This window comes from Oryzias latipes, chromosome 21 (genome assembly GCF_053564925.1).
Source record: "Oryzias latipes strain Hd-rR chromosome 21, Olatipes_Hd-rR_3.1".
Classification (NCBI taxonomy): Eukaryota; Metazoa; Chordata; class Actinopteri; order Beloniformes; family Adrianichthyidae; genus Oryzias; species Oryzias latipes.
In genome coordinates, this window is record NC_136257.1 from 12,338,562 (window position 1) to 12,366,227 (window position 27,666).

General features: G+C 40.6%; 1 protein-coding gene across 31 annotated transcripts; it reads right to left on the reverse strand.

The window, feature by feature from the left end:
- Nucleotides 1-119: 119 nt before the first annotated feature.
- pou2f1b (POU class 2 homeobox 1b) lies at nt 120-26,440 on the reverse strand. 31 transcript variants are annotated; one of them, XM_078940124.1, is made up of 16 exons: nt 26,294-26,378; nt 21,416-21,583; nt 18,957-19,022; nt 18,383-18,456; nt 17,658-17,753; nt 15,882-16,061; nt 15,685-15,805; nt 15,510-15,601; nt 15,236-15,406; nt 13,401-13,542; nt 11,812-11,957; nt 11,500-11,685; nt 11,307-11,421; nt 6,949-7,288; nt 6,778-6,866; nt 120-5,298 (listed from the first exon to the last, which is right to left on the reverse strand). In XM_078940124.1, exons 1-16 carry the CDS (start codon nt 26,337-26,339, stop codon nt 5,027-5,029), a joined length of 2,304 nt encoding a protein of 767 aa, XP_078796250.1. In that variant the 5' UTR covers nt 26,340-26,378; the 3' UTR covers nt 120-5,026. The 31 variants fall into 31 exon arrangements, with proteins under 31 accessions (XP_078796250.1, XP_078796248.1, XP_078796251.1 ...); XM_078940122.1 differs by having other exon boundaries at nt 11,812-11,966; XM_078940125.1 differs by having other exon boundaries at nt 15,685-15,802; nt 26,294-26,377.
- Between the last annotated feature and the right edge of the window lie 1,226 nt (nt 26,441-27,666).

Here is a 27,666-nt window from a genome sequence, read left to right on the forward strand (position 1 = left end):
TCAGCTTTTCTTTTCTAAACCGCATGAGCTCCTAAGAGCTGCACAAGTCAACTTTTACTTGTTTTCTACTTCAGATCTTATTTAGGATTATTCTTAAAAGATACAAGACGTGTCCAAACTCTTGGAAAATGGTTTAATGATGTTTACAACAAAAGAGAACTGTACATTTACAGTAAAAGATTATCTCTGAATGTGTATAAAAACAAAAATACAGCAGACAAATGCAAAAAAAAAAAAAAAAAAAATCTATGTATCCTGATTCACATATAGTCCTACACAATCGTTCAGCTCTTTGCCGCCATGATTGGAGGCCGGTTTTATTCAGTCTTTTTTTTTTTTTCTTTTGCAAACAGTGTTCCTCTCAGTGTTGAAATCCAAAACTCCTTACATTCGAGTATCAGGAAAACTGCAGAGTAGGAAAGAAGAAAATAAAAGCGGAACACATTCGTTGCTATGAGCCCAAGCTCCCAACGTGAAATGTTTGACAGAGCGTTTCTTCAGATACACAGACGCATTATGTACATGTTTGGTGGTTGCTTTCCCCCCTAATTTTTTTTGTGAGTTTTTGTGTTTTCTTGAGATGGTCACTTGGGCTGTGAACTAATAATCGCACACGTCACCCCTCAAACATACAAAAATACTATATCTTGAACCTACGAAGAGAAAGACAGTTCTGCAATTACCTCCATGCTGTGACAGGAAAAAAAAAACAACAAACAGGTTACCTCAAACAAACAAGGAGAAAACAGACGCTTTTCAAACAGGTTTTTCTCAGAAATATACCAAAATATACATCTAAGCTTTGGAATTACTGAGACTACGACTGAAGCCAGTGCTGGGTTTGTCTCTGGTACATGCTGCAGGGCAGGAGGGACAGAAAACAGACACAGGACAGAAAGATATCTTTGGTATCTGCACTTGTCAAAAGTTAAATATTTGGATTTTTGCTTTGGAATTGAGCTCGTGAGGCCCAATGGCCACACTTGGAGTTAAAGCCTTAGACAAAGTGTCGCTCAAGCCCCAGATCTGAGCCGGAGGGACACAGTCCATGCAGAGAGAAGGACCATGATGCATAGTGTCACAGCTGACCAGTCTGTAGTGAGAGGACTACATTGGAGGAGGGGGAGGAGACTTTAAATGTCCTGGGGGTACAGTGTACGGGTGATGAGGAAGAGGAGGACACAGAGAGACGGCATTTTCACCTTCAGAGAGACAGTGGGAGGAAGAGAGGGGCTCCAGACAGGCGAGCATTCAAAGTCCTGAAGGGGTACAGTGTTTGAGAGCCGGCATGACCCCGCCCACTGAGCCCCCCCCCCTTCTGCCATCCCCGCCCCTCAGGCACTGAAACCACTGCACTGCCACAAGCGATCAGACGCAGGTCTCCAGGTCTCGGGCGTTTGATGCTGAGCAGTGGGGCAGGGATGGGCGAGACATCGGTGTTTTACAATCAAGTTCTTCATCTTTGGTCAACGTCGGTAAAACTGGGAAACCGAGAGCGGGCTGAGCGGGTGCGCGGTCACGTGGGAAGGCGAGCCCACACCTGTGCCGGAGAGAAACTAAAACAGGATTGTCAAATTTGAAAAGAAGTTGTGGAACAGAATGGGGAGAACCACTGAACCAAAACGTGGTAGGAAAGGGAAAAAGAAAAAAAAACACCAAATCAAACTTAAAAAAAAAAAGGAGAGGAATTTGTATCAGAAAGAAGCGGACATTCATGGTGTGTAATGTCGCCCTTTTGTGGCAGCACAGGTACAAGCACGCTTCCCACCGACTCAAAGTTCGCTTTTTTTTCTCCTTTTTTTAATATCATTTTTAAAAACATTTTTTTAATATTTATTAAGTAGATTAAAGCAAGTTTAACTCAGCCTTGAGTTAGAAATGAGGTATACAACAGCTTCTCTGGCCTCTCCGATGCTCCATGCAGCCTCGCATGTCGGTCCGACAGACCCAAACCTGATCTCCTCGGATCACCAAAGTTTAGATTCAAAACAAACAAAGCCAAAGCCCGAACAACAAGCACCTCGCTCTTTGGAAGATGGAGAAAATCGTGCTCTGCAGACTGTCCTCTCTCTTCAAACCTGCCTGCTGGAAATATTCATAAAGCTTTATTCAAAAATCAGAGCCTAGAAAGCAGAATCGTCCTTATTTCAGTTCAAACTAAGCACTGGGTGAGCGCTCCCTCTCTCACACCCACAAACACAACAACAACAACAATGCTACAATGCTCATGTCTTCTACACAACAATAAGGCATAAATGATCATTTTCTTGTCTGTCCCACTAAGAAAGCCAGTGATCTTGCCCTCTCACACCTATACAAAACAATTAAAGGCATAAAGCAATCAAAACAAATTAAATGATTGTTAAAGACAGCACAGCAAATCAAGTACACAGTTATTTAACTGAAAATTAAGTAGATCGAGATCTGACACTTTCCAACCTATCAGATTCCATCGACACAGGGGGCGCGCTGTGGCGGGACACGCCCCATCGCCTTTTTTTCTTTTTGGTCTTATCAGTTCATTAGAAAATAAGAAAATAAAAAGCTGAATTAAAAAACAAATTAAGGGGAGATTTGTTTCGAGTTAGCATGATAAACACTACATTCAGACTTGATAACATACTGGATCAAATATAAAATATGAATATCTTACAGGTGTTTGTGTATATATATATATATTTATATATATATATATATTTATATGTATAGAGTTAAGAAAAGATTGTTTATCTAATTCTTAAGTCTTTCCTCATAAATATCTCAGTAACATCCTATGGTGCCAACTGCTTCATCATGCTAGCCTCTAGAAACAGCACGGACCCGGTTCTGGGGGCTCGTCCGGGACCAGACACAAAAGCTTTCAACTTCGGCAAAGTGGACTTCAAAACAACATAAACCTGGAAACAGCCCATAAATAGTAGTACTAGAAAATAGCAGTAGTAGGTTGTCCTTTTCTGTTTTCTTTCTATGCATGGTTCAAATGTATAAAGTCTGAGCGGCGGAGCTGGACAGTTCTTATACATTCTAGAAAGTTCTATACACCCAAATGCCTAAAGGTGAGCCTCATATTGAAGTGCTGCTGAGGTATATTCAGTAATTCAAGAGAGAAAAAAAAAAGAGGAGGATGCGGAAACTGTTTCCAGCGACAGTAATCATTTCTCTGCAGAACAATGCTACGTCTGTGTGGGCTTTAGCACAACGGGTAGCACTTGGCGGCACTGACTCCCCCTGCTGCACAGGGACATAATGTTTGGCAGGTCGAAAACTCGTCCACAGAGGGATTCTGGGAGCAGCATTTCGTCTATCACAGGTTCAAAGTGGGGGCTCGTTCAGGGGGGGGGAGAATTTGATGAATTTACAAGTGTGAGCCCTACAATAGAAGGGTTAAAAAAAGAAAGAAAGAACCAACAACAACCCTGATTTACACAGGATGAAGCTGTAAAGCTATCAGGAAGCATGCAGGCCCCTCGCCGCCCTCAAACAGGAGTTTCAGCAGCGAGTCTTTAAAGCTCAGTTTCTGTGGTTTGGATCCAGCGACACCAAATCGGGGGAACCTGGTGCCGACTGTGGTGGGAGAAAGAGACAGGAGGAAAAAGACGGTTTTGGGAGAGCAGAGATGGTGTGAACAGCAGCTGGTGCGCTCAGGCAGGCACAGCAACCACTCAGAAAAACCACTTTGGTTCAAGCTGTTGTCGTATGGCTGACAGTTAGCACAAAAAGCAAAGAAAAAAAACTTTGTCTTTTGTTTAGAAAAGTCTAAAACTGCTACAATAAATAGTGAAAGGAGCCTCTAAACCGTTTAGAGAAAACCGGATTAAACACGGAGGACCAAACTGTAAAAAGATCAACAATAAAAACGACTTTCTCGCACCCAAACCCACCAATTCATTGCATTTTTGGTTAGTTGTGCTGCCAATTACAAACTGAGCTGTGAGACACTTTATAAACAAAAGTCATCTTTGGAAAATGGTAATCAAAATATTGCATTTCTATATTTCTGAAGAGATTCTGTACTCATAAATATATCGACTAAACTAAGCTACACTAACTACACACACCAAGTATTTGAACAAATATTTTTGGTATATCTTAAAGTACGAAAGCCAGTCAGCTGACAGAATAAAAAGACTGAATTTCATTCCTCCCAAAAACAGGCAGACTGCAGCTCATCTATCCAGTTTTTTGTTTTTTTTTGGTACAGATACTGTGCACAAGTAGATCGTACTACTGTTAAAAAGAACTTAAACATTAAAACCACAATACAACAACCCCCCACCAAGCAAACCGCAGAAACACCCAACTGAACGGAATATACAGTAATCCTATAAATTTCACACACCTCCCCCTCGCTGCAACTCTGCAGCTCACGCTAAAGCTTTCCTCGCCACCTTTTCAGTCATTTTCTGTCAGTGTCTACGAGGCCGCCACCGAGCGGCGCCGTCGCAGCTGCAGCAAAATGTAAAAAGTCAGTGTTTCCAGAAGAAAGGCTCGAAGAGACGCGCGCCGACTCTCCGAGCCCGTAAAGCAATGATAACCTTTAGATCGGCCACTTATTACTTGTTTTTAAAGCCTTTTAACCACAATTCAAAAGTGATAGTTAAATCTTAACTTAATATCAGACTTACAAAGTTCTGAAAACACGACAATATATAAAGTGAGGATAAAGAAGAGAGTCTAAAAATCCACATGATTTAAATCAAGGCCCAAAAGTCAAACAAAAACTGTTAGTGATGAATAGAATTAGTAAACGTGTCGAAGTTTGTAAAAGTGAAATGTGTTTTTGGTTAGAAGTTTCTTTAAGGAGAATTCAAAATATATTAAAAAGAAGAAAGAAAAAAAAAGAGTCCCAATCTGATTGGAGGTCATTTTTCTTTTTGGTGGCAGCAAATAGATAAAAGAAAAATGGTAGATACAATGAGAAGGCTGTTCAGCCAGGCCAGAATCCAAGGAGTAACCCCCTCCCTAAGAGGCGCCACAGGAATAGTGCTCGGAAACGGGGTTAGATCCAGACGCAGCCTCACGGCCTTCACTGGGCCTTGGAGGCAGTGGTGATGGTGGAGGTTTGCATGGGCACAGCGACCGAGGTGGCCTGATGGTTGGCGTCCGCGGTGACCTGGAGCCCCCCGGCGCCGGCTGACACCAAGCTGACGGGGTTGCTGGTGAGCAGCGACAGGTTCTGGGGGCTCAGAAATAGCGGCGTGGTCACCAGGCCGGGCGTGCTGGCGGACGACGTGTTGGCGAACAACAGGTTCCCGCCGTCCAGAGAGGTGATGGGGATGGTGCCGCTGGACGCCAGTGCTGTGGAGGAGACGGAAGCTCAAAATGGTTTCTACCACAAATCCACCAGTCTGTCTTCTAAAACTAAGACACATTCACAAAAACGTATTAAAAACAAAGTATTTAATATCCGTCCTAATAAATAAAAAAGGTTTAGGTGTATTTAACACGTTCTTTTTGGGTTGATGAAGGACATTTAAAAGAAAATCAAGCTAAAAAAATTGCATTTTTGAGTATTTGTTATTCAAATCATTGTGAATCAGGAACTACTGCCACTCTGCAGAGGTTATGTGTATATATGCTATCTAGAAAATGACAGGTTTCTTGATTTTGGTTAAAATGGTTATAATCAAATTCATAGGTATTTTCAAATCAAAAGTTCTCTTCACTCAAACTATTCCTGCTTTGTATCCAATTTCTATAACATTAAAACCGCTTAAAAGTAGTCTGCAAATAAAAAAATAAAATTTCCGCTTATTCAAGCGAGTAAAAGATGAAAGTTTCTGCTTTTTTATAGATTATGTTTGAAAAACCAGAAGAGAAATACATTTAATGAAATGTGCAGACATGGAACCATTTCCCATTTACTTTGAGTTAAACAAATCTTATTGTTTTTATTAATAACATTTAGACCTTTTTTCTAGTTTTGGCTGAATTTTTAAATTTACAGTAGTTTTCTGAGAGAGCACCTTAAAGTGGATGTAAAATGGACAGCTTGTTCAACATTAACCATCTTTTCAACAACTTTTGAACTTTCCTCAACTTTTAAAGATTGGATTTGTCTTTTAGTCCCTTGGCGTTATAATTTTTTTTATCTCTTTAGTAATGTCGTGTGTTAGAGCAATAGTAAGAGTCGCACTTCAATCGTCCTTCGTTCATTTTTAAAGCGTTCCCAGTGGTCTTTTACTTGTGATTACGCCATTTTTAGCCTAAATCTAAACACCCGTGTCGTTTTCTAGGACAGTTTCTGCAGAGCAGAAGGACTTTATAAGAAATTCACCTCTGACTTGTAGGTGGGACAGATATCATGGTGCAACCCCGCCCCCCTTCCCCTCCCCATTGTTAAGAGCTCTCTGTTTAAGCGGAGTAGGGAGTTTGTGGCCCCCCCTAACATTTTTTCTTTGTCACAAATAAGCGTGTTTATTTTTTCAAATGACGTTTTTTCGTTTGCTCCTGATTCTCAACGATTTGGATAAAGAAATACTCAGAAAAACAATTTGAAGCTTAGTTTTCATCATGAGTGTCCTCCACTATCAGAAAACGGAAAAAACTGGATTTTCATTGGAGTGGGTCTTCAAATCTTCAAAAAACACTGGAGTATTTCAGAGTATTTTTTTTTATTTTTGGCCGTCTTGATGCAACAGAAAAAACAAGCTAATCGTTTCCTTTTTCTTTATGGGGAATAGGTTTTGAAAACTTTAAGATTTGCACCCACTGTTTTATCCCTTTGACTAAAAGACTGCCTGCTTTGTAAAAATTGTGAACAGAGGTTGAACATACCTTGAATGGTAGCTAGGGTACTGTTGCTCATCAGAGCAGGACTTAGCGCGCTGCCGAGCCCCCCGGGAGCCAGGCTAAGAAGAGCGCCCCTGAACACAGATGCAAATGTTTGAGTCAACAGGAAGTGAACGCGGCCTGTAAACGCAGCCTGTAAACGTGGCCCATACTGACCCTGGAGCGAACTGAGAGGAAGCCATCAGTCCCGGATTGAGGCCTGCAGCTGCAGCGGCCATGGCTGCAAAGCTTGCGCTGGTGGGCAGCTGGGCCGCGCCCTGCAGCGCAGCCGACAGCCCTTGTGCTGTCACCATCACCTGCCCTGTCCCTAAGGTGGAGGGCACAGATGTGGCCGCCTGCGTCATGATGGTCTGAGACTGAATGCCAGCTTTGCTGTCTGTGGATGTGGACTGAATAATTGTTGGAGAGGGGCTTAAAGATGGAGAGCTGGTTGCTGTGGTAACCAAAGGTGTGGTAGAGATGACAGATGCAGTGTTTGTGGCTCCAACTGTCGTTCCTGAGAGGAGAAGAACCCCAAAAAAAATGAAAAATATAAAAACATTTCAGAGTTTTTTTTTATTTTCAGCACGTTGATGTGGAACATTTCCATTATGATCTGATTTTAAATGCTGTAATAGTCGCAGAATCAAAGGTACGAATACAAACACAAATCACTGTCAAATGGACATTTTCTTCAAGCAGCGGAAGTAGACACACCCAGAGTTTACTGCTTTCACACATAAGAACTATGAAAATAATGAAGAAATGTTGTTTTACACACATTACGTCAACTTTTCTTTCAAAGTAAAAAACAGGAAATCTAAAGAATAATCTTTTTAACCCCTTTAACTGCTGTCTGGACGTTATCTGGACAGCCATTATAGGGGCTTCCGACTAGTGATGATGTCGCAATATTTGATTGTCTCAGTGATGAAAGTCAGGCAAGGAAAAAAATCCCTGAACTTTTCTTTGAGCGATATGGCGGGCGCAGAGCGAAATTTTTGAAAAATACATGGTCTTAGATGAATTCTGGTACATTCTGGCAGCTAGTTATTCACTTCTTAATCAAGAAACTAAGACTAATTGGAGCATCATGATTTGTCATTCAAACCCCTAGTTTGACTTGCCATTAAGGACTTGCTGGTCCTAAAAAAGAATTTGTATAATTGCTTAAAGTAACACAATCCTACAATCTAAGCTATTCCTAAAAGCTGTAAAACATACAATTGCTAAAATATAGTAACATCAAAGCCCCAAATGGCAAAAAGAACACCAGTAACTATGATATTCTATGAAAGTACCTCATTTATTTGAACGATTTCTGCTTTAGAAATACTGTTTTCTCAAACTATAATTACATCAAAATATGGGATCTGCTTTAAACTATCTTTCTATAACAAAATACATCAATTCTTTAACACCAATACTTAGTAATCTGGGAAATATCAAAACAAACATACAAACAAAATGAAACATTGTAAACACTCTTTTTTAACCCTTGTGCTGTCCTAGGCACTTTAACATTGCGAGTTGGGTCATCTAGACCCACTAGACAGTGCTCTGAACCTTGCTTCAGAATACCTGCATCAAATGTTTTGTCAATTATAAACTCCAATAATCTGAATCAACTAGTTAGAAGTGTCTAGGGCACCGACACTTTACAGACAAACTCTGAGGAAAATTGTGTTTTTCACACATTCTTGTAGCGTTTTTCTCATGATAGAGGACACACAAGGAAAATTAAGCTCAAATTTACTTTTCTGAGTATTTCTTTATTGAACTTGTTGAGAAACAGAAGCAGGTGGAAAAAGCTTTTTGAAAAAGATCTTATTTGTGACACGCTGGACAGACCACAATCTCTCTGCTCCGCTCCATTCTGATCCATTCACTTGCAGACAAATAGATTCATGTACGTTTCTCAGAGGTGGGGGAATTTCTAATGATGTTTGGAGCAGGGAGCTTGTGACCTGCCCTGTGTATATTTTACACCCCAAATAAAATGGTTTTCAAATGGTATTTGTTTGTTTGCTTCTGATTCACAGAATTCCAATTTTATGCTTAATTTTGTTTAATATCTGTCCTCCGTCGTGATAAAAATGCTCCAAGAACATGATAAAACACCAAAAAACACAATTTTCACAAGAATGGGTCTTTAAGTCTAAAACATTAACCTCCTAAAAAAAATCACAAGTTGTCAAAAATCAAACTGATATTTTCTTTTCCTCCTCTGCAGAAGATTTTCACAGAACCCGGCAGCCTGTCGATGTCAACTATCCAAAAGTTGAGAGAGAAATGCAGACAACAAATCCTGGAAGAAGAGTCAAGACGACCATGAAGTTCTCTAACTTTATTTTTTTGTTTTAATCAAGGCCCCTCTTTCCATCCCATAATCCAGTCAGACCAAACAACCACTGTGATGGACTTGACCGTTTGGGGGCAACATGCAGACAATAACATGGAGCCTCTGCAGTGGTTTAGACAATATCACTGTCAAGAATCCAAATAAGCATCTAAAAACTGAAATCACATTTAAATGTTAAATATATTATATCTAGTTGGAAGAAACATTGAATTTATTTAATGTACAAATTTGTTACCATCTCTCTTCATAGTAGGAACAAATGAAAGTCTCCTGTGTTTGCTGTAATTTGTCAGGTTTCACTAAAAAATAAAAAAAAATAAAAAAAGTACCTGAATGATGAAACCAAACAGTTTTCTATGGAGTGGCAGGTATCAATAAAAAAATTAAAGAATTGCTCTCAAAATTATAATTTTATGTTCCTTTTCACGTTTTCTTTTTCCAGTACACTTCATATTACCCCCCCCCCCCCCCCCCGTGTTTTTGTACTTTCTAAATTAAACCTGACATTGTTCACGTCTGTTACCACAAGGGCACGCCACCATAACCCTTGTGCTATCCTAGGCACTTTACCATTGGGAGTGGGGTCATCTAGACCCACTAGACAGTGCCCTGAACCTTTTTTCTTCAATGATTTGTGATCTTCACTGGTGTCCATGGATTACATGAAATCTTTCCACCTTTATCCACCTTTGTCATGGTAGGGAGAACACGTCAAAGTAAGGGTGGGGTCATCCAAGATAGCACAAGGGTTAAGGGAGTGTGGGTCCAAACCACCAAATACTTATAATTACAATTAATGTCAATGTTTTTGAGCAAAACTGAACTAAATCCTGGTAATTAGGAAATACAAATAAATTAGATAGAGAAATGTATTCAAATGTTTCAGTTTTGATCAATGTGGTCTTTTATTCTGAAGTCAGATCAAGAAAAACTCACAAAAAGTGGACTGTATGTTATGTGATGCGGCGCGGTAACATACAGTCCGCGTCACACTGCAGGTCTTCATTTCCCGGAAGATACGATTGGTTTACTCAAAAACCCGGATTTCCGGGAATTCCCCGAAGACTTTCATCACTGTTGTCTGTACGGTCGTTTACTTGCGAATACAGTTCTCCCGAGAAAGATCTCGACACTAATGCTATGTCCAAATTCATTCACTACTCTCTACATAGAGCACTATACCAACGTGTTCGCCACTTTGTAGCGATGTCCAAATCTACTATTTCAAATTACAAATTTCCCAGAAGTCTCTGGGACAAACCAGTGTGGATCACTGCTCACTAGATTGGGGAAAATAGGCCACAGTACACTGATTTGAACAATTTTGTGGTTAAATGTATCTTTTTAACACACAACCAACATTTTCATCATCAGAACACAGTGGATTCATAAATAGTCGTATTTATTAGATTTTCACTTTGTGAAATCAATGACGTCATATTTAAGGCAAAAAAAAAAGTAGTGAGCATTGTGCCCGAATTTCTTTTTAAACCCAGGGCAAAATAGTTCCGTACTATGTAGTGTTTTTTTAGTATTTAGGGGTTAGGAGGGGAATTCAGACGCAGCCTATAAGTAGTTTGTCTAAGGGGTGTTACCATAGTGTGACGTCACCATCACTAGTCACAAGCCCCTGAACCAATCTGGCCGATCGTACTACTGTTAAAAAGAACTTAAACATTAAAACCACAATACAACAACCCCCCACCAAGCAAACGACGCAGAAACACCCAACTGAACGGAATATACAGTAATCCTATAAATTTTCACACACCTCCCCCTCGCTGCCACAATCAAATCAGTTACTTTTGAGATTTTGTCAAAATTAGCTTGATTTTTTTTGTGGCGGGTTATACCTGAGGTGTTAAAGGAAGTGGAAAAACAGCCTGCTCAATAAGATGAAGATCATGTTTGATATAAATTAATTATAATCTCAAGCTCCAACACGCCTCACCCTCGTTTCTTGGAGCAACACAGTTCTTATTTACTACGGCATGAGTGTGCGGTGTAAAGTGATCAAGCAGCAAAAGCGAGCCCGGCAGCAGTCGAGCTGTGTATGTGTGTATAATTGTGTGTGGGTGTGGGGATTTGCGTATTCATGGAAGTGCGCATACCAACTGAGTGGAAGGTGTAGGGTTACAGACGAACCCTGCCAGGGATACAAGGGGAAATGTACCTGTGAAAGACAAAGTGGAGACGCTGGTGCTGGTGAGAGGCATCACTGGGTTTACAGTCAGAGTGGTTGACGTGTTAATGGTCGGGCTGCTAACAAGGCTCGCTGTGCTGGCCACCTGGACGGCAGAGAGAAGGGCAGAGCTGAATGAGTTACACGTCCCATCCCAGCACCTTCTGAGTCTGTTCAAGCTTACCAAAGGGCTGCTGGGTGTAAAGATGGCTTTGAGGGGGGTATTGCCTCCTACACCGTTGCCACTGCTGGGGGGGTTGATCCTCTTCTCTTTCTGACGCCGATTGCAGAACCAGACCCGGATCACCTCCTTCTCCATGTTGAGCTGGTCAGCGATCATGGTGATCTCTTCAGAGGTAGGTTTTTGGTTCTGCTTGAAGAGGGCAAAGACGCCGGGGTTTCCCTGTGAGCACTGGCGCATCTATCTAAGTCTCTTTATGACCAACATTCATGAGGCAGAAACAGGCCGCTCCTCCGCCAAGATCAAGTTTCTCACCTCCACAAAGCTCTTTTCTAAGGCCACTCGGATGTTGGTCTCGATGCTGGTCCTTTTCTTCCGTCTGCGGTTGATCCCCTCCATGCCCATGCCCGGGGAGCCCAGAGCACTGGGGCTGGACAAGGCCTGATCCGATGTCAGGTTCTCTGCACAAACAGCAGCCACAGAAAGGAAAAAACAGAGGTAAAGACAAAATATGCTCTCCAGGAGATCCACTGGGTTAGAGAGTGTGCCGCTTGTTTTTCTAGAGTCTCATTCTGATCACATTTTGATCTTTTGTAAAAGTGATCTCAGTGGGCATTTAAGTCTGATTACGGTATGCAGTTTTAAGCCAAAATTAAAAAAAAAAAAACTTTTCCTTAAAATTCACTTCTGAGTTGGTGCCATTAGTGCTGAGCAACCTCACCCCCACTTCCCATCACCCATCTGTTAAAACGCTCTCCCTCTAGTTTACAGCCCCTCACAGCCCCAACCCAACTTTACCGGTGCGACACAAATATTGGAGCTATCCAGTCGTACAGTTTACATCCAGATTCCAGCTCAGAGGAGGAAAACAAAGACGTACATGTATCCGTTTGTCTACCAGTGGATGCATCAGAAAAGACTGGAGGGGGGAGCCAGTGGACCACCCAGCATATTTTCTAAGCCACAAATACAATTTTTTTTCAAACTCAAATTTTTTCAACTGCTTCTGATTCACAGCAAAATGAATAAAGAAATACTCAGAGATCCAGTTTTGAGCTTCACCGTCTTAATATGTGTCCGCCTTCATCAGAAAAATGGCAAGAGAATAGGGGAACAACGGATGACAAAACTTTCACTGTCCCCTGCTGCTATCAAAAATCCTCTCAGTTGGGACAGACGTAGCAGCGGGTTTCTCCTGCCATAGATTCCCGTCACCAAATCTTCAAACTGGGTCTCAGAGACACAGCAGTAGCACTGAAAGTGCCGCCATTCAGATGCAGCTCTCGCAGTCGATGGTGAAGCTCACAGAGTCTCTAAATGATCTCTCGACCCCAGACATGGGGAGGTATTTACTGATGTTTTAATAAAGCTTTTCAAAATAAATGAACTAGATCTCTTAACATATCAGACTGTTCCATGATGCAGCGATGAGGTCTGACCAAGAAAAACAATTGACTGTAGCTCCTCCCACACACAGTGTGATCATCGAGTCTATAAACACACTTTTGGACAAGCGTTTGCAGTGAATTGTCAAAACAAAGGTGACCAATGCAAATTTGACACGCACATTGTGTTTGATGTGAACCCAGCAATCCAGTTTTGCCCATCACCCTTCTACTATTGCCATTATAGTTAACTAGAAAGGTAAAGTGCTCCCTTACAAATAATTTAATGCATGTGGGATTCAAACCATAGCTACTGATCCGTATGTATCACGGTTCAGCCGTGATCCATTGCACTACTCAAGAGTATGTTAGAAACACCAAAAACACAATTTCCTCAGTGTGTCTTTAAACGCACCTCTTTGATCATGAGTGAGTTAAAGGTGAGGACTTGACATCTATGTTCGTTTTCAAGAAAGTGAATGTATGAAAATGATGATGATTGTAGGTTTAGGGACAAACCTGCATCATTAAGCCACTTCTCCAGCAAAGGCTTAAGTTTGCACATGTTCTTAAAGCTCAGGTTCAAGGCCTCAAAGCGAGAAATGGTGGTTTGACTGAAGTCGTTTCCATACAGCTTGCCCATGGCCAGGCCGACGTCCCCCTAAAGAAGCAGAGGAGCAGACAGAGAAGTATGAGCAGCATTAATTATTAAAGGTCCCCTCATCTCCTGGGTTTGATTAACACCCTTGAAATAAATCTCTGTTCATTAAAATTACATGCAAGATGCTTTTTTCCCCTCGTTTTAAATATCCTAGAAGAACCTCTGTGTTTTCATGTGACATAAATGCCAGGATGAATATAAACTCCGCCCCTCAGCTCTCTTTAACTTGAACTTAACTAACTTATTTTAAAACTTAAAACAATGATAAAATATTACCGGATGTTTTAAGAAAAACTCTTCAGAAAGATTTGAAACTAGAGCAAAAGTCAACACAACATGTAGGTCAAAATACAAGAGTTGTATAGTGCCCTCTGGACCGTAAAATGAGCAACACCAGAGATCAAGACCTGATCTTGAAGTGAGGACATTTACAAATACTCCACGGAGAAAAGAGGCATCACTAATTTTTGGCAAAAACTAACTTGATTTTTGTTGCCGTCATTGGTGTCTTGGGTTTCTGGCTCCAGTCTGGAGAGTTTAGAGAGCTTTCACCTTGACCCGTTTGAACCTAAAGTTACAAAGACAGCTCGTCGCACTTGACCAGGTGGTAACGCTCACCTGAACACTGATGCACATGGAACTGGTCTGCCTAAAAATTATGGTTTGGTTTCTAACCCTGTATCTTGGTGTGATTCAGGAAAGTGATCAAAGAGAGAATGGAACCAAAGAAAATTAAAACCATGGATTTTCTTTGCAATGGTGGATTTGTTAACCACGCCCATATTCTTAATATATTCATATTGCATGGTAATTTGTTTCATTAAGCGTGAGCTAACAGTTAGAATTAAAATTTCAAAAAAATCCAGCAAAAAACGTGTGAACAGGGAAACGCCTCTTTTGCAAGCACGCAATGTGTAAGCCGTTTCAAATCTACAACTCTTTATTCCAAAATGTTTTCCAAAGTAGCTTCCCAAAGACGGTCGAGAAGTTAGGAAGAGATAGACGATAGGAATTTAAATTTGCTGCTGCTAATTAAGTTTTTTTTTTTTAATTCAACTTGACAGCCTCTTCCAGAGGTCAAAAGTCAACAAAGCTTTGACTTTACCTGGTGCCACAAAATGGTTGCCCAGTCATAGGTCCTGTGGTCATCCCATAATAATTTCAAAGCTTCCTTTGGATGTCCCCAACACATTATTTCTGGTGTTGTTAATGAATTTACAAAAACATTTTTTTTGGTTTAAAGGCGCAATAAAGAAGACGAATTGCAAACACAATCTGGTCCTTGCACCAGATAAATCCAGGATTTTGGTCTCTGTCTTTAAAGAAAGCTTTTTTCAGAGCCTGGAAACTATTCATGCTTTTATCAGAAACTCATGTATTGCCATGTTATCATATATTAGTCATTATAACTATGAAACACTCCATCTCCCCTTAAAAAGTATTGATTTACCAAAATCATGAATCACTCAAGTTATCTAGTAAATAATTGGATTTTTAAGGAAAAAAAACTTTTGTGTTTAGCCTTTAATCTTTTCACAAAGATTTGTCGTTGATAAAATACTTTTTACTTTTTTAAGTCTTAAATTAACATATCTAGTTAAATCTATAGTAATTCTCAATAACACACAGGAAAACAAAGGCAAATTGTTAAATGTAGATTTCCCTGATCGTGTGGAGGCGATTCAAATCTCACCTGTGTAAAGCCCAGTTTAATTCGTCTCTGTTTGAAAGTCTTGGCAAACTGCTCCAACTCCTCAAGATCACTTGGTTCTTCCAGCGTGGGAGTATCCAACCGCTTGGGTGGTGTCTGACTCTGGGGCAGCTGAATAGGCGTGGCTGCTGTAGTTCGGGTTGGAGTTGAAGGCTACACGGGTCACAAGCGTAACCAAAATGTGAGAAACATTGAAGTTTACAGCAACTCCAACACATCTTTGGACGTTTGAAGAAGTGGCTGCGTTAAGACCAACCTGAGTTGCAAGGTTGATGCTTGGTTGAGTTGGCAGGAGGTTAGCTTGGCTTTGAGGTAGTTGAGTTAGAAGACTCTGGGGTTGCAATATACCTGCACAGCATCAATGGAAAAGGAAACAGTGATTATAACGCTTGAAATGGCTCCTCTTGATGCTCCTCAGCATCCTCTCTTACCTTGCTGGGCCTGCGGTGTCTGTGAGATGATGAACTGAGCCGGCTGCAGTGAAGTAGCAATGTGATGACCAGGCTGAACCAGAACAAACTGAGGCAGGCCTAAACTCTGCTGTTGTAGCTGCTGAAGAACAAACAATGTGCCATGAATGTTCATACCTCTGACTGCGTCTGAAGAAACTCAGAGGCGGATGACTTACAGAGGTAATCTGAATGGGCTGTGAGAGGGGTAACTGGGTAATGGGCGTGGCTGCAGTGGCTGAGATGTTGGCCCCAGTGGTGCTGTTCTGCTGGCTGGCTGTATGCTGCTGCACAGCTGCAGCCAGGATCTGAGCCTGGGCCTGCTGGATCAGCAGCTGCTGCGTTGGGGTCAGGGTCAACTGTAGGAGGCACGGCAGGAGAGGAATACAAGAAGGGGTTAATTTATTGTGAAGAACACGCATAAACATGTAGAAAAATGTCACAATAAATCAGCTTCTATACCTTTGGAAAGGTTCATATCTCTACTCACTTTGCATGAACACAGATGAGTTTACTTTTGTATCACTGTTTTCACACATGAAAAATGATTCTTTGTTTAACCAACAACTTTGGAAAGAAAGAACTGCTTCTGTTAAATGATGACAGCAGCTTCCTTACTCCGACTCATTTCGGCACAAATTTCCAGAGAAGCAGAAAAGTATTAGTACTGTATTTTTCGGAATATAGGTTGCAGCTTTTTGCGTGGTTTGGCAGGGTGCGACTTATATTCAGGTGTAAAAGAAATGTCAAGAACCACTAGAGGGCACTGTAGGTGTTTGCATCAGTATTGACAGCAACAGCAAACCTCGGTCTTATGCTACGTACATGTGACGTGTTCAAACATTCTTGAACAGGCACTTAGCTCATGGTGTTCACACTGGATGAGCAGGGAGAGGATTCTTTTTCTACTAGTGCAAATCCAGACAAGTACAAACTGGGATTACTTATTTCCTCTCCACGATAAATTTTCAAATGGTTGGCACTTCTTTAAATTTAAAGGGACGCCATCTATACTTCACCACCAAATCCAAGTCTCTGACTGATCAAAGTTGGACCTGGTTAAACTTTCAATGTGCGTTCAATGGACATGCTTTATACATCCAGCCAGAAAACAGTCATAAAAATGTGCATAGATTCATTTGGGCTGGGCTAATAAAATTAATTAAATCAATCTGAATTATCCGGCTGTGTAGACGCTACTTGGCGTCTATCTTCTTCGCTGGTATGTGTGCTCAGCAAGGCAGTTTTGTGTTTGAGCGCCCCCAAGTTGTGTTTTACTGTAACTTCAGAAGCTCCAGACACGTGAGCAAAAGCGCCGTTCTCATTGGTCGAGTAGATTTCGACGCGACGCGTCGAAAAAAAAAAACGAACCCGAGGCGTTTTTTTTTTGACGCTTTAACGCCTGGCGTTTTTTCGCGTCGGTGTGCACACTCTCGTTGGTGCCCTTTGTTTAGTCACGAGGCGTTAAACGTCGGCGAAAATCGCCGGCGAAATTCGTCCCGGTGTGAACGGGCCTTTATAGTCCAAAAAATACAGCACTTGTTAGGTTTTAGCTGAACTGAACTTTTCCAAAGGTATCGTAGAATTCCTGTACCTCAATAACACATAAATGGCCTTCTTTACAGACAAATGGAGAGCAACTAATGCAGCAGAGCCAAGCATGAGTGCAAATGAGCATGTTGATGTCATATTCAACAAAGCGCAGCAGCAACATCCACCAACTGTCCAGTCGTCAGCTACAGCATGGTCTGAGGGAATGCATGCCTGTGTCTCCATGATGAATGTTCAGACACAGATCTCCAAACAGCTCAGATGGTTTTACAATGAAAAGATGAGCAAGCAGACAGGCAGAGAAGGAGGCAGAGTCAGCTTCAGCCTCGGAACCAAACTATCTGTACCAACGCTGTCTTTCAGACATATAAAAAGCTGCGCTGAGTTTTAAGGAGACCACTTACTCCAGGAATCTGTCCCCCGGTCAACATTAGCTGGGTTTGAGGCAATACGCTCTGCTGGACGGAGGTCGGTAGAGCACCAGAGTCCTCTGACTTAGACTAGTGGAGGTGAAGCAGACATGGGGGACTTAGGAGAAATCTTCCAAGAGGTGTGACAGTCTCATGATGGTCTTTAATTAAAAGCTTTTTCCTTTAAATTTAATTAGGAGATAAAGCACCATCTGAAATAAAAAGTAAAGTACAACCTAAAACTGAAATACGTTTTGTCCTTCTTGAGTGGCTTTGTCAGGAAGAGCCTTTAGTGTTTAAGCTGCCAGAGGAATTTGAATTAAGCAGGGGAGTGATAAAAATGGGTATTTAAAATGTGCCTTCAGAGACCAGGCAGGCAAAGGGACAGGAGTGGAGAGTCGAAATGCTAATTAAAATAACTGTTATGCAGCATATGTAAATTCTGCATAGATTTGCATATTCTCAGCCATCTGTTTCCGAGCAACTGCAGAGCACCTAATTAGCATACAGGGTTGATTAATCTGCCTAGTTGCCAGGCAACACGGCAAAAAGCCTGGCCCATTTAAATGATCTCTCCGCTTGTGAATGTTTTAGTGCAGATTAGCACACCTTTTTTCAAACTTAATACCTTATTTACATTTGAAGCTGCAATTAGAAAGTGGATTTTTTTTTTATCTTCATAAAAAAAGATGAAATCATGAAAAACTGATGAGCTGTACCTGTTGGAGGAGGGCTTGTGTGTGTGCATTAGTGACTGTCTGCCTCTGAAAGTCCAACCCATTGGTTTGAATTCCTGAAGACAGAAACAAAGAAACAAGGTGTGCTTCAACGGACAATTAAAAGATGTGTTGGGCGGTTCGTTTTTTCGTCAAAACACTGGCAGCTAACAGGTACAAGAAGAATAAACGAAAACGTTTTTTCCCCCCATATTTAACACATGTAAATTCATAACTAAATTAAGATTCATCATTAACATTAGTCACTTAGGCCAAAAAACTAAGATACAAAGAGAATCTAAAATAGAAAAGTAACACAAAGCTGTGCAGCAAACCGTTAGCATTCAGAGTGAATTTGATGATCTGCTTTAAATCCCCGATGAGGGCACAGACACAGAATAAGAAGTGAACAAATGTGAAGGCGGAAAACAACATGACCAACAGAGCACCACAAGCCCTTTTTTTAGACGTGTTGATAGAAGTGACGTCTGTAGTTTGAGCTGCAAAAGTTACAATTTTGAAACCTGTTGAACAATGAAAGCAAAGGAAAAAAAGATAAACTTGCAGGTTTTCTTACCGGTGTTTGTGTCACCGCTTTCCATTGCACATTTAGCAGATTCTGACCGATTACTCACTTTAGTATCTGCAAGAGCCAAAATAAATTAATAAATCAATAATTAGATGCAACTGGGGTTCTCACCTAAACATTTCTTATTCGCTTTAACAAAGCTGTTTATATTTATCCCTTGCAGCACAAAAGGGCATCAAAGAAAAAAAAAACATGCACATTCGCCAAATGGTCTCGCTAAGAAGTGGCAGGCTGTAATTTCCCCTAACCTACAATTGCTTAAATAAACCAATAAGACACAGCTCCATCCAAAACTCACCTGCTCTCATTCTACCTGGACTTTCCAGCATGGCTACTGAACCTCTCAGTCTCAAACCCACTGACTGACAGGTTTCCGAGCACTCACTTCCTGCTCCCAGCCTCCACTGTCTTTTGGTCACCAGCGAGCACGGCACAATGTAACCACAGGCACACAGGCAAGGTCGCCCCACAGCCAGCTGCACAACACTAGGATACGCACACCGGGGAAGCCGACGGGATTTGGGCAACCAGCTCTTCTGGTGTCCGTCTTTTCTCACAGCTCTGCCCCCTTTTTGCACTGCCACTACTTTTTTCTTTCTCTCCAAAAGATTGTACTTCTTAAAAACTTGGTCCTCGCCCCCCTCTTGCTGGAATGAAACAAACGACAAGTGCAGCTGGCACCCCCCCCCCCCCCCTTCCAACACTGCCCTCCTCCTCCTCCCTCAGTTCTATAATGAAGCATAATCAGTATTCAGCTGATTAAAGTCGTATGCAAATCTGCCCCTGCCTCGTTAGCAATGCAAGGCTTTGAAGTCCTGCGAGCAACGCATTTCACACTGGGCTCTGAAAGCTTTCTGCATAATTTAAACCCCTATAAATATTTATCAGCTCATTAGCATATTAATTGGATAGCTTTTGGAGGACGATAAAAAACAGGGGAATAAGGATGACAGGAGAAAAAGTGCTCAAACTAGCACTTGGCGCAGCAGAGGGAGTGGAGGAAGCACAAGACCAATTACTGTGTGAATGTAGGCCTAAAAAGTAATTAGCCGAAAGCAGGTAAAGGACTGAAGATCCCCCACAATGCAGTTTGAGGTCTGTCAGCAGAGGTCCAGGCCTGTCACGAAGGTGAACTGCATTAATGTCCACGAATATTTTAAGGAGTCAGAGAGACTGGACCAAAACAAGGAGGGGGTCCATGTGTGAGGGGAGGGGGAGCTTAATATGAAATAAATAAATCCACATTAATCCACCACAAGCCTGTCATTACAGCTAGAACCCCTGCGGCTAAAGCATTCCACAGCAGAAGCTGGGTGGCAGGCTGTTGCCGATGTCGTCTGTGAAGTTTTGGGGATTAACATATTTAGATTAGCTTTACATTCCATTAGTGTTTCCTTTTGGGGCCCCTTTTAAATTCATTTTCAGCCTGTGCTGAAGAGCTAATGCAGCAGGGAGACAGCCCTGCTATAAGGCTGCACAGGTGTCCAGTGAATACAAGTCAAGTGAAATGCTTGTACTTCAGTCAGCAAGGGAAGGGGCTTACAAACTAAGTCCACAACAGCCACTCCCATGACCAAAGCTCTCATCAACTCCTGCACTTCATGAGTTGCCTTAAATAATCTGGACGCGATGCTTAACTCGCAGATGTGGACCGGTCTTCTTTCCCCTGTTAACCATTTTTAAACCAGGAACTGTGGGAGCAGGATGTGACGGAAAGTAGCCCTTGCCTTTCTTAAAGCCCTGCTTAAATTCCTTTGTAATGAGGCTACCGTAAGAAATTCTCTGAAAGTCTCCAGCTGTTCCAAAACACCCCCACCGAAGTTCAGATAAGAACTGGCCAGGGAGATCTTAGTACACTTTTAGTTCAAACAGCTGCCTGTTGAAATCAGCTGAGAACTTCAAATCAAAGGTTAAAAATTGAACTGCCAATGTCCATTACATCTTAAAGAAATCAGAGTTCCTCGTTTTCCATGCACAGTGATTCCATCTGACACAGGCTCATTGTTGTCCCCAGAGTTTGCTCAACTCAAATGGTAAAGCAACGAGCCATCGCTCTCCTTGGCTGTGAAATCAGCTCCTTGCTTGGGTTGAGTCTTAACACTGTTCTTACTTCAAAGACCCATTCCGACATAAATTGTTGTTGTTTTTTTTTTTTTACATGTTCTTGTGGCATTTTTCTGATGATGGAAGAAATCTAATAAGAAAATTTAGCTTAAAATTCACTAATGAGCATTTCTTTATTCAAATCATTGTGAATCAGGAGAGAACGAAAAAAATGCTGTTTGGAAAAGCTTGAAGTTTTTACGTACAAACTAAAATGGACAGGCCATTGGCTCTTCTGATACCTTTCCTTGCAGACAAACAGATCCATGTACGTCTTTGTTATCCTCGTCTGAGCTGGAATCTGGAACTAAACTGTACAGCTGAATAGCTCCAATATTTCTCACCTTTTTTGTTGAACCAGTAATGATAGGTTGGGGTTGTGAGGGGCTGTAAGCTAGCGGGAGAGAGTGTAAACAGATGGGTGATGGGAAGTGGGGACCACGCCAATGGTCCTGCCCACAATTCAGAGGTGAATTTCTGATGACCTACTGCCGCTCTGCAGAAACTACGTCCTAGAAAACGACACAGGTTTTTTTATTTAGACTAAAAATGGCATAAGCATAATTAAAAGACCATTGGGAAAACTTTACAATAAATCAAAGATAATGGGACTTCAATAGTTCAGACTGGCCTGGGGGACTCTGAACCACACCTTTACATCCAGATGATGTTTATTTTCCACACTTGTTGGTGTCATTGATCTAGTCATTAAATCAGCTGTCATTGTTTACCATTTAGGCTTTTATTGGTATTTTTCCTGATCCATTACCTAAAGAGCACATCTAGAGTTGTTTGTTGGATGTTTCCCTCTGTTAAAGGAAGTCATTCATATTCAAATGTATGTAGGACAGAGACACAAAGAACATACAATCTTTCAAAGTTCAATTTTACATTAAACAATTTGCTATATTGGAACGGATTAGATTGTCTTAATCTAATCTGAAAATATTCCTTTCTCCTGTGTTTTGTCCTCTGAACTAAAACGTTAAAAGCTTTAAGGTTTTCAGAACAATGAAACATTGCAACAGATCCTAAACCAATCTGGTAATTTTTTAATTTATGTTTACTTCTCTGATCAACTTATCAGCAACCAGAAAGTCTTTGTTGGTTAATTATAATCACCAAAATATCTGTGTTTGGGCTTTGAATTTAGGCTGAAAATGTAGATGATTTAAAATCTCTTTACAAAGTAATTTCTTTTTGTCACTTGAATTGACAACTTTGCCATTTTGCATTGTAACATTGTAGGTGGTTTTGTTTGGATTTATTATTGAACTTAATACTTCTTCTATTCTAATTTGTGCATTATTTTTTCACCAACATAACTCATGCAAATGTGTATTTTAGTGTGAAACCCCTGGTCTGCCTTCTACTAAACTAGAGTAGATAAGAAAGATGAATTATTTATGTAATACAAATCAAAAATATTCTCAATGCACATGTTGACACTGCTGAATGACAGACTACATCTCCGAAAACTCAATAAAATATACTTTAAGAGATTTGGTAACTAACTGTACCTCAAAAGCTTCAAAAAGCAGATGAGAAAATGAGATGAACTAAAAGGGACTTCATGCATGCAGCTACTTGGTTGAATAGTTTGCAAATATCTGACTGCGGAACAACGCATTATACAAATAACCAGTGTAGAGAATTTTAACCTGCCATCTCATTAGCGCTGTAATTTGGTGAAGACTGAATAAATGCAGAAGACAGATTCAAGACAGACAGAGCAAAATATAATTAGCTACCATTCTGCATTACAACCTTTATACTGAAACATGCTGAGTAAAAAACGGACTGCTTCTCCACACATGGATGAGTCTGAGCCCAAAACTGTGCCTTTCACAGTCAGGATACCCGTCCAAAAGAGGATAACCTTAAATTTGAGGCCAATACCTGAAGAGTTTCAGCTTTTCCAAATAAAAAAAGCTTAAACACGAATATGGGAACAACTTAAAGACCCATTTTTTAAAGACAGCAGAAACAACCATGCTGAGTCCAATCCAAGAGTGAAGTAAAGACAGGAAGCAATGTAATTTGATAAGCAGTAATCAGGCCAACACCTCTCTAGGATAATGCAGCGGCTCTCCCTGGTAGTCATTAAGTAACTGTATCTAAACCAGATTGAATTTTCAATTTAACCAAATTAAGGCCTCGTTTCTGAGAGACAGAACATTCAACAAGCCTTCATCAAACACATGCAAAGGTTAGCCACATGATCCGCTGCACCAGTCTGAACTCTCATACACATTTAACAAACAGGGGGGCCGTATTTCCAATAGCTTTAAGTTACTTAAACCATGTGGTTGACTATAAAAAAAGATCCCTCTCCTTTCAGGTGTTTCCAATGATAGCAACCCTAAAAAAGGTATTCTGAATACTTCTCGTTTGAACTGCCCTGAGAAGTAGCTTTAAGGAGTTTTTGGTTGCGTTCACTTGTGACCTCAACTGTAAGACGTTTGGCCGTCAACAGGTGAACAGAGACAGTCAGAACCTGAAGCTTGTATCTCATTTTAAATGTATCATCCCATGCACGTAAAAAGTTCATTGTGACTTTCTTTGAATACATTGGAGTAGTTTTTTTCAAATTCATGAATAAAAATGCAATTTTGTTTATTAATAATGGAAAAAAAAAGACTGCATTATTTTGCCAAATGGCCTCTTTATATTTACGAATTTTCTGTTTTGCATTATACAGTCATGAATGATTCATTTCAGCAGAAAATCACCAGAAACAACTAGTCTATTCCTAAGGAGACACAAAACTCCTATTATCACATTTTTTTTCTCCTTTCTCTAGAGTGAACAGGCTTGTCTGACTAGAGCCTTCATCGAGGCCTTCTCAGTACTTTGAGGTGGCATGTCCTGAATTTATTACACCGGGTGATGAATTATTCATAGCAACTGTGTTTACATCAATGAATATTCATGATTGAACTACAAGGCTGGCGTGAGGGGGAAACTGGAAACTGAAAATGAGAAAAGTAGCTTCAGTGGGATGATGGAACATTTCTTGTGTTTTCTATGGAAAGCACTATTTATTAAGTTGGATATTTAGGGAAAAGAATAAGGATATTTCCAGAACAAGAAATCATAAAATCCAAAAGACTGAAGAAACCTGCACTTTCAGTGTTGTGACACAAGCAAAATGAACTATTTCCTCAGCCATTCATGTGTGATGAGTTCTATGACTGCGATTCGACTTGACATGCAACACTGTGCCATTTTTGAAAGTCAAATTTTATTTATTTACTGGTACTTAATAATTTGATTAAAATGACATATTTTAATGGACCTTTTTAAATTAAATTACGACCTAACACAAATTTGCAAAAAGCCCTTACTCTGTCAAATTTTAAGGCCAAAACAGTCAAACTTTAGATTAATCTATGGGGAAAAAAATCTAAGTCTTTGTACTTTTTCTACAGTTGAACTTCTAAAAACATTTTAAAGTAATGCTACAGAGCATTTTGGGAAGACAAAAATCATCATTATGAAGTCAACCGCAATAACGTAAACTCTTCATAAGTTTAGACTTATATTGATTTATATAAAAAATGTTTTCAATTTGAGATTTTACCTTTGCTTGTACTCGTTTTTCTGTTTTTTATTTGATTTTAAATTTTTAATATTTTATGGGATGTTTTTGAAACAGCTTGTGTGAAGACAACCCTGTAGTTGAACAATTGAACACCAATTAACAACAATTAAAATTAATAATTTTAATAAATAAATAAATATTTATTTAAAAAAGAAACACTAAAATTAGAATATTTACGAATGAAAGAAAATTGTCTAAAAGGTGTTTACAAAGATATAGAATCTTTTGGTAAAGTTAAGATGGAACAACCCTGATTGCCTTGGCTATTATTTTGAAAAGAACAGGCAAAACAGTGCCATCAAGCTTCAAGTGTCTTGAACAGTCATGAAAGCAGCAGGGAGAATAATAAGAGTGCTGCCCGTTATTACTGTGGCCTTCCGGAAGTGGGCCTCACCACCCCTTCCTTTGCCTGAGGGGGGTACAGGTACAGTCCTAATTTAGTACAGCTCGGCCAAGTCAAAACTCCAAACACAAAGAGAGGCCCAACAGCTTTAAAAATGTTTTTAAAAGGGGTCCAACAGAAGCCACGAGCGCGCTCCATAATAAAGTGAAGCCAAAACAGAACAGTACCACCAAGTCTCAGACGACTCCCACCTCAAGTCGATGAAAACAATGCTAGTCCCAACTTCCACCATAATCCCGCACATAAAAAAACACCGACAAAACAGCCAGGTTTGGACCATTGATCTAACACAAAACATCAAAATAACACTAAATATAATTATTAATAGCTCAGGAGGTACAGTCTATATTACAACCATAACAAGCTATCCCCGCTCATTTAACGTAAACAGACGACAAAATCGCGTTACAAAATATTGGCAAGTTGTGCCGCGCAAGGCGAGCTCGTCAACCGTGGATGGAATATGCTGAACTCCACACTACAGTGTATGAATAACACAACAGGCTGCCGTGGCTCCGCTGCGCCAAGCACAAAAGGCAAGGGGGAAAAATGCTCTGCTATTTAAAAAAAAAAAAAGGAGAAAAAATGATCATGTAGTAGAGCCTCAGAGCTGAGAGACACAGAGCTGACGCCGTGGGGTAAAACTAGTAAAAGACGGCCTCAAATAAAAATACGACGCTTAGATTGAAATACCCAGGATAAATGTTTGTACAGAGGTGCGCGCGGCCACTGCCCGGCTGGTAAAAAATGAATATGCAAACGTTTCTCAAAAGCCTCAGTGTACATCAACACAAAGCCGAGCGTTAGCACGGGCGCTACAGCTAGCCAGCTAGCACCCCCAGTCCCATCAAACTGCGTCCCTCAAATACAAATACAGCCATATGCGTTCCTTATGAACCGGAGCCACGACGCTGATTACTAATAAAATATGCTAAATTGTATTTGTCGACAGACATATGAATATGTAGCGGCGTACAGCCGTCTAATCACACAAAGGGGGGAGGCATGTTTCCATGTAATTTGCCGTCGCACTGCAATAGCCCGTTTCCTCCTCTGTCAAATTACAGATGGCCAGCTGTGTGCAAAACTAAAACACCGCTCCGTCGAAGCTTTATCTGCTTGTCTCTTTTCGAGTCATCTGTATTCTGGTATCATAAATTCTGAGTAAGAACGTTTGAATACGAGTATGAATATGTAAAATGCCGTAATCATTACCTGGTCCTGAACTCTCATCTTGACTCGCTGCTCCTCCGTCCGCCATTTTGAATATTTAACCCGAAATTCCAGCCCTGAGTCAGGCACACACGCGCGCGAGCGCACAAACAAACGCGCGCGTGCACACACACAAAGCACACAAACCTGTTCGGAGGACAGAAAAGGACAGTTTTTCCCTTCTGGCTTGCTTAAATACTTTAAACATATATTATCTTATCTTGCACAGGTTTCTAACAACACTTTTATTAACTGCAAATAAACATAAAACAAATAATAAGCTTTTACTTTACAAAAATAAGAAGTTTATTAAAATTATGAATTATAATACATAATTTAAAGACCCACTCCCAGGAAAATCGTTGTTTTGAGTATTTTTTAATACATTCTTGTGGCATTTTTCATAATGAAGGAGTTAAAGAAAATTAAGCTCAAAATTGCATTTTTGAAATTCTTCATTGTGAAACAAGAGCAGACGGAAAAATGCAGTTGGAAGAAGATCATACTTGTGACGCAGAAAATAGATTAGGCGGGCCACAAGTTCCCTGCTCTGTTTCACTCTGATGCATCCTTGTAAACAAATAGATCCATGTACGTCTCTTTTTCTTCATCCAAGCTGGGATATTTACTCAAAACGATACAACTGGAAAGCTCCAATATTGATCACCATTTTCTGTTGCACCAGTGATGTTAGGTTAGGATTCTGTGGGGCTGTAAGCTAGCTGGAGAGGTGTAAATAGATGGATAATGGGAGGGTGATGGACACTCTGTGCCAACGGTCCTGCCAACAATGTAAAGGTGAATTTCTGATGAACTGCTGCCTCTCTGCAGAATCTATATCCTAGAAAAACAACACAGGTTTTTCTTTATTTTGGCTATAAACGGAATAATCCAAATTAAAACGCTACTGGGAACGCTTTGAAAATAGATCAAAAGGTTATTGGAGTAGGACTTTAATGGATTTAATGGGTTGAGGCTATAAACAGTGTTATGTCTGATCTGTGCTGTTCCTCAGTGTTCACACTTTGGCCCTCTCGGATTTCAGGTCACTTTGTTGATCATTCAAATCCTTTCAACATTTGTCAGAGAATATGACAGATGATACAATACTATTTTATTCCATTTTGTTCTTGACTTAGAGTTTAACACGTTGACCTGCCGAATCCTACTACAAATTAATAAACTATCTTCTTTTTGGCTTTCAGCTCTTTTTAAGAGTCACTACAGTGAATCATCTACCTCCTTCTCACCAAGCCCCCTCATGTTTTTCTCCACAATCATAAACCTCCTTCTCCTCCTTTTTGGTCTTCCACTTGACCTCCTTTCTAGTAACTCCAGCATCCTTCAACCAACATAACCACTGTCCCTGCCCTCAA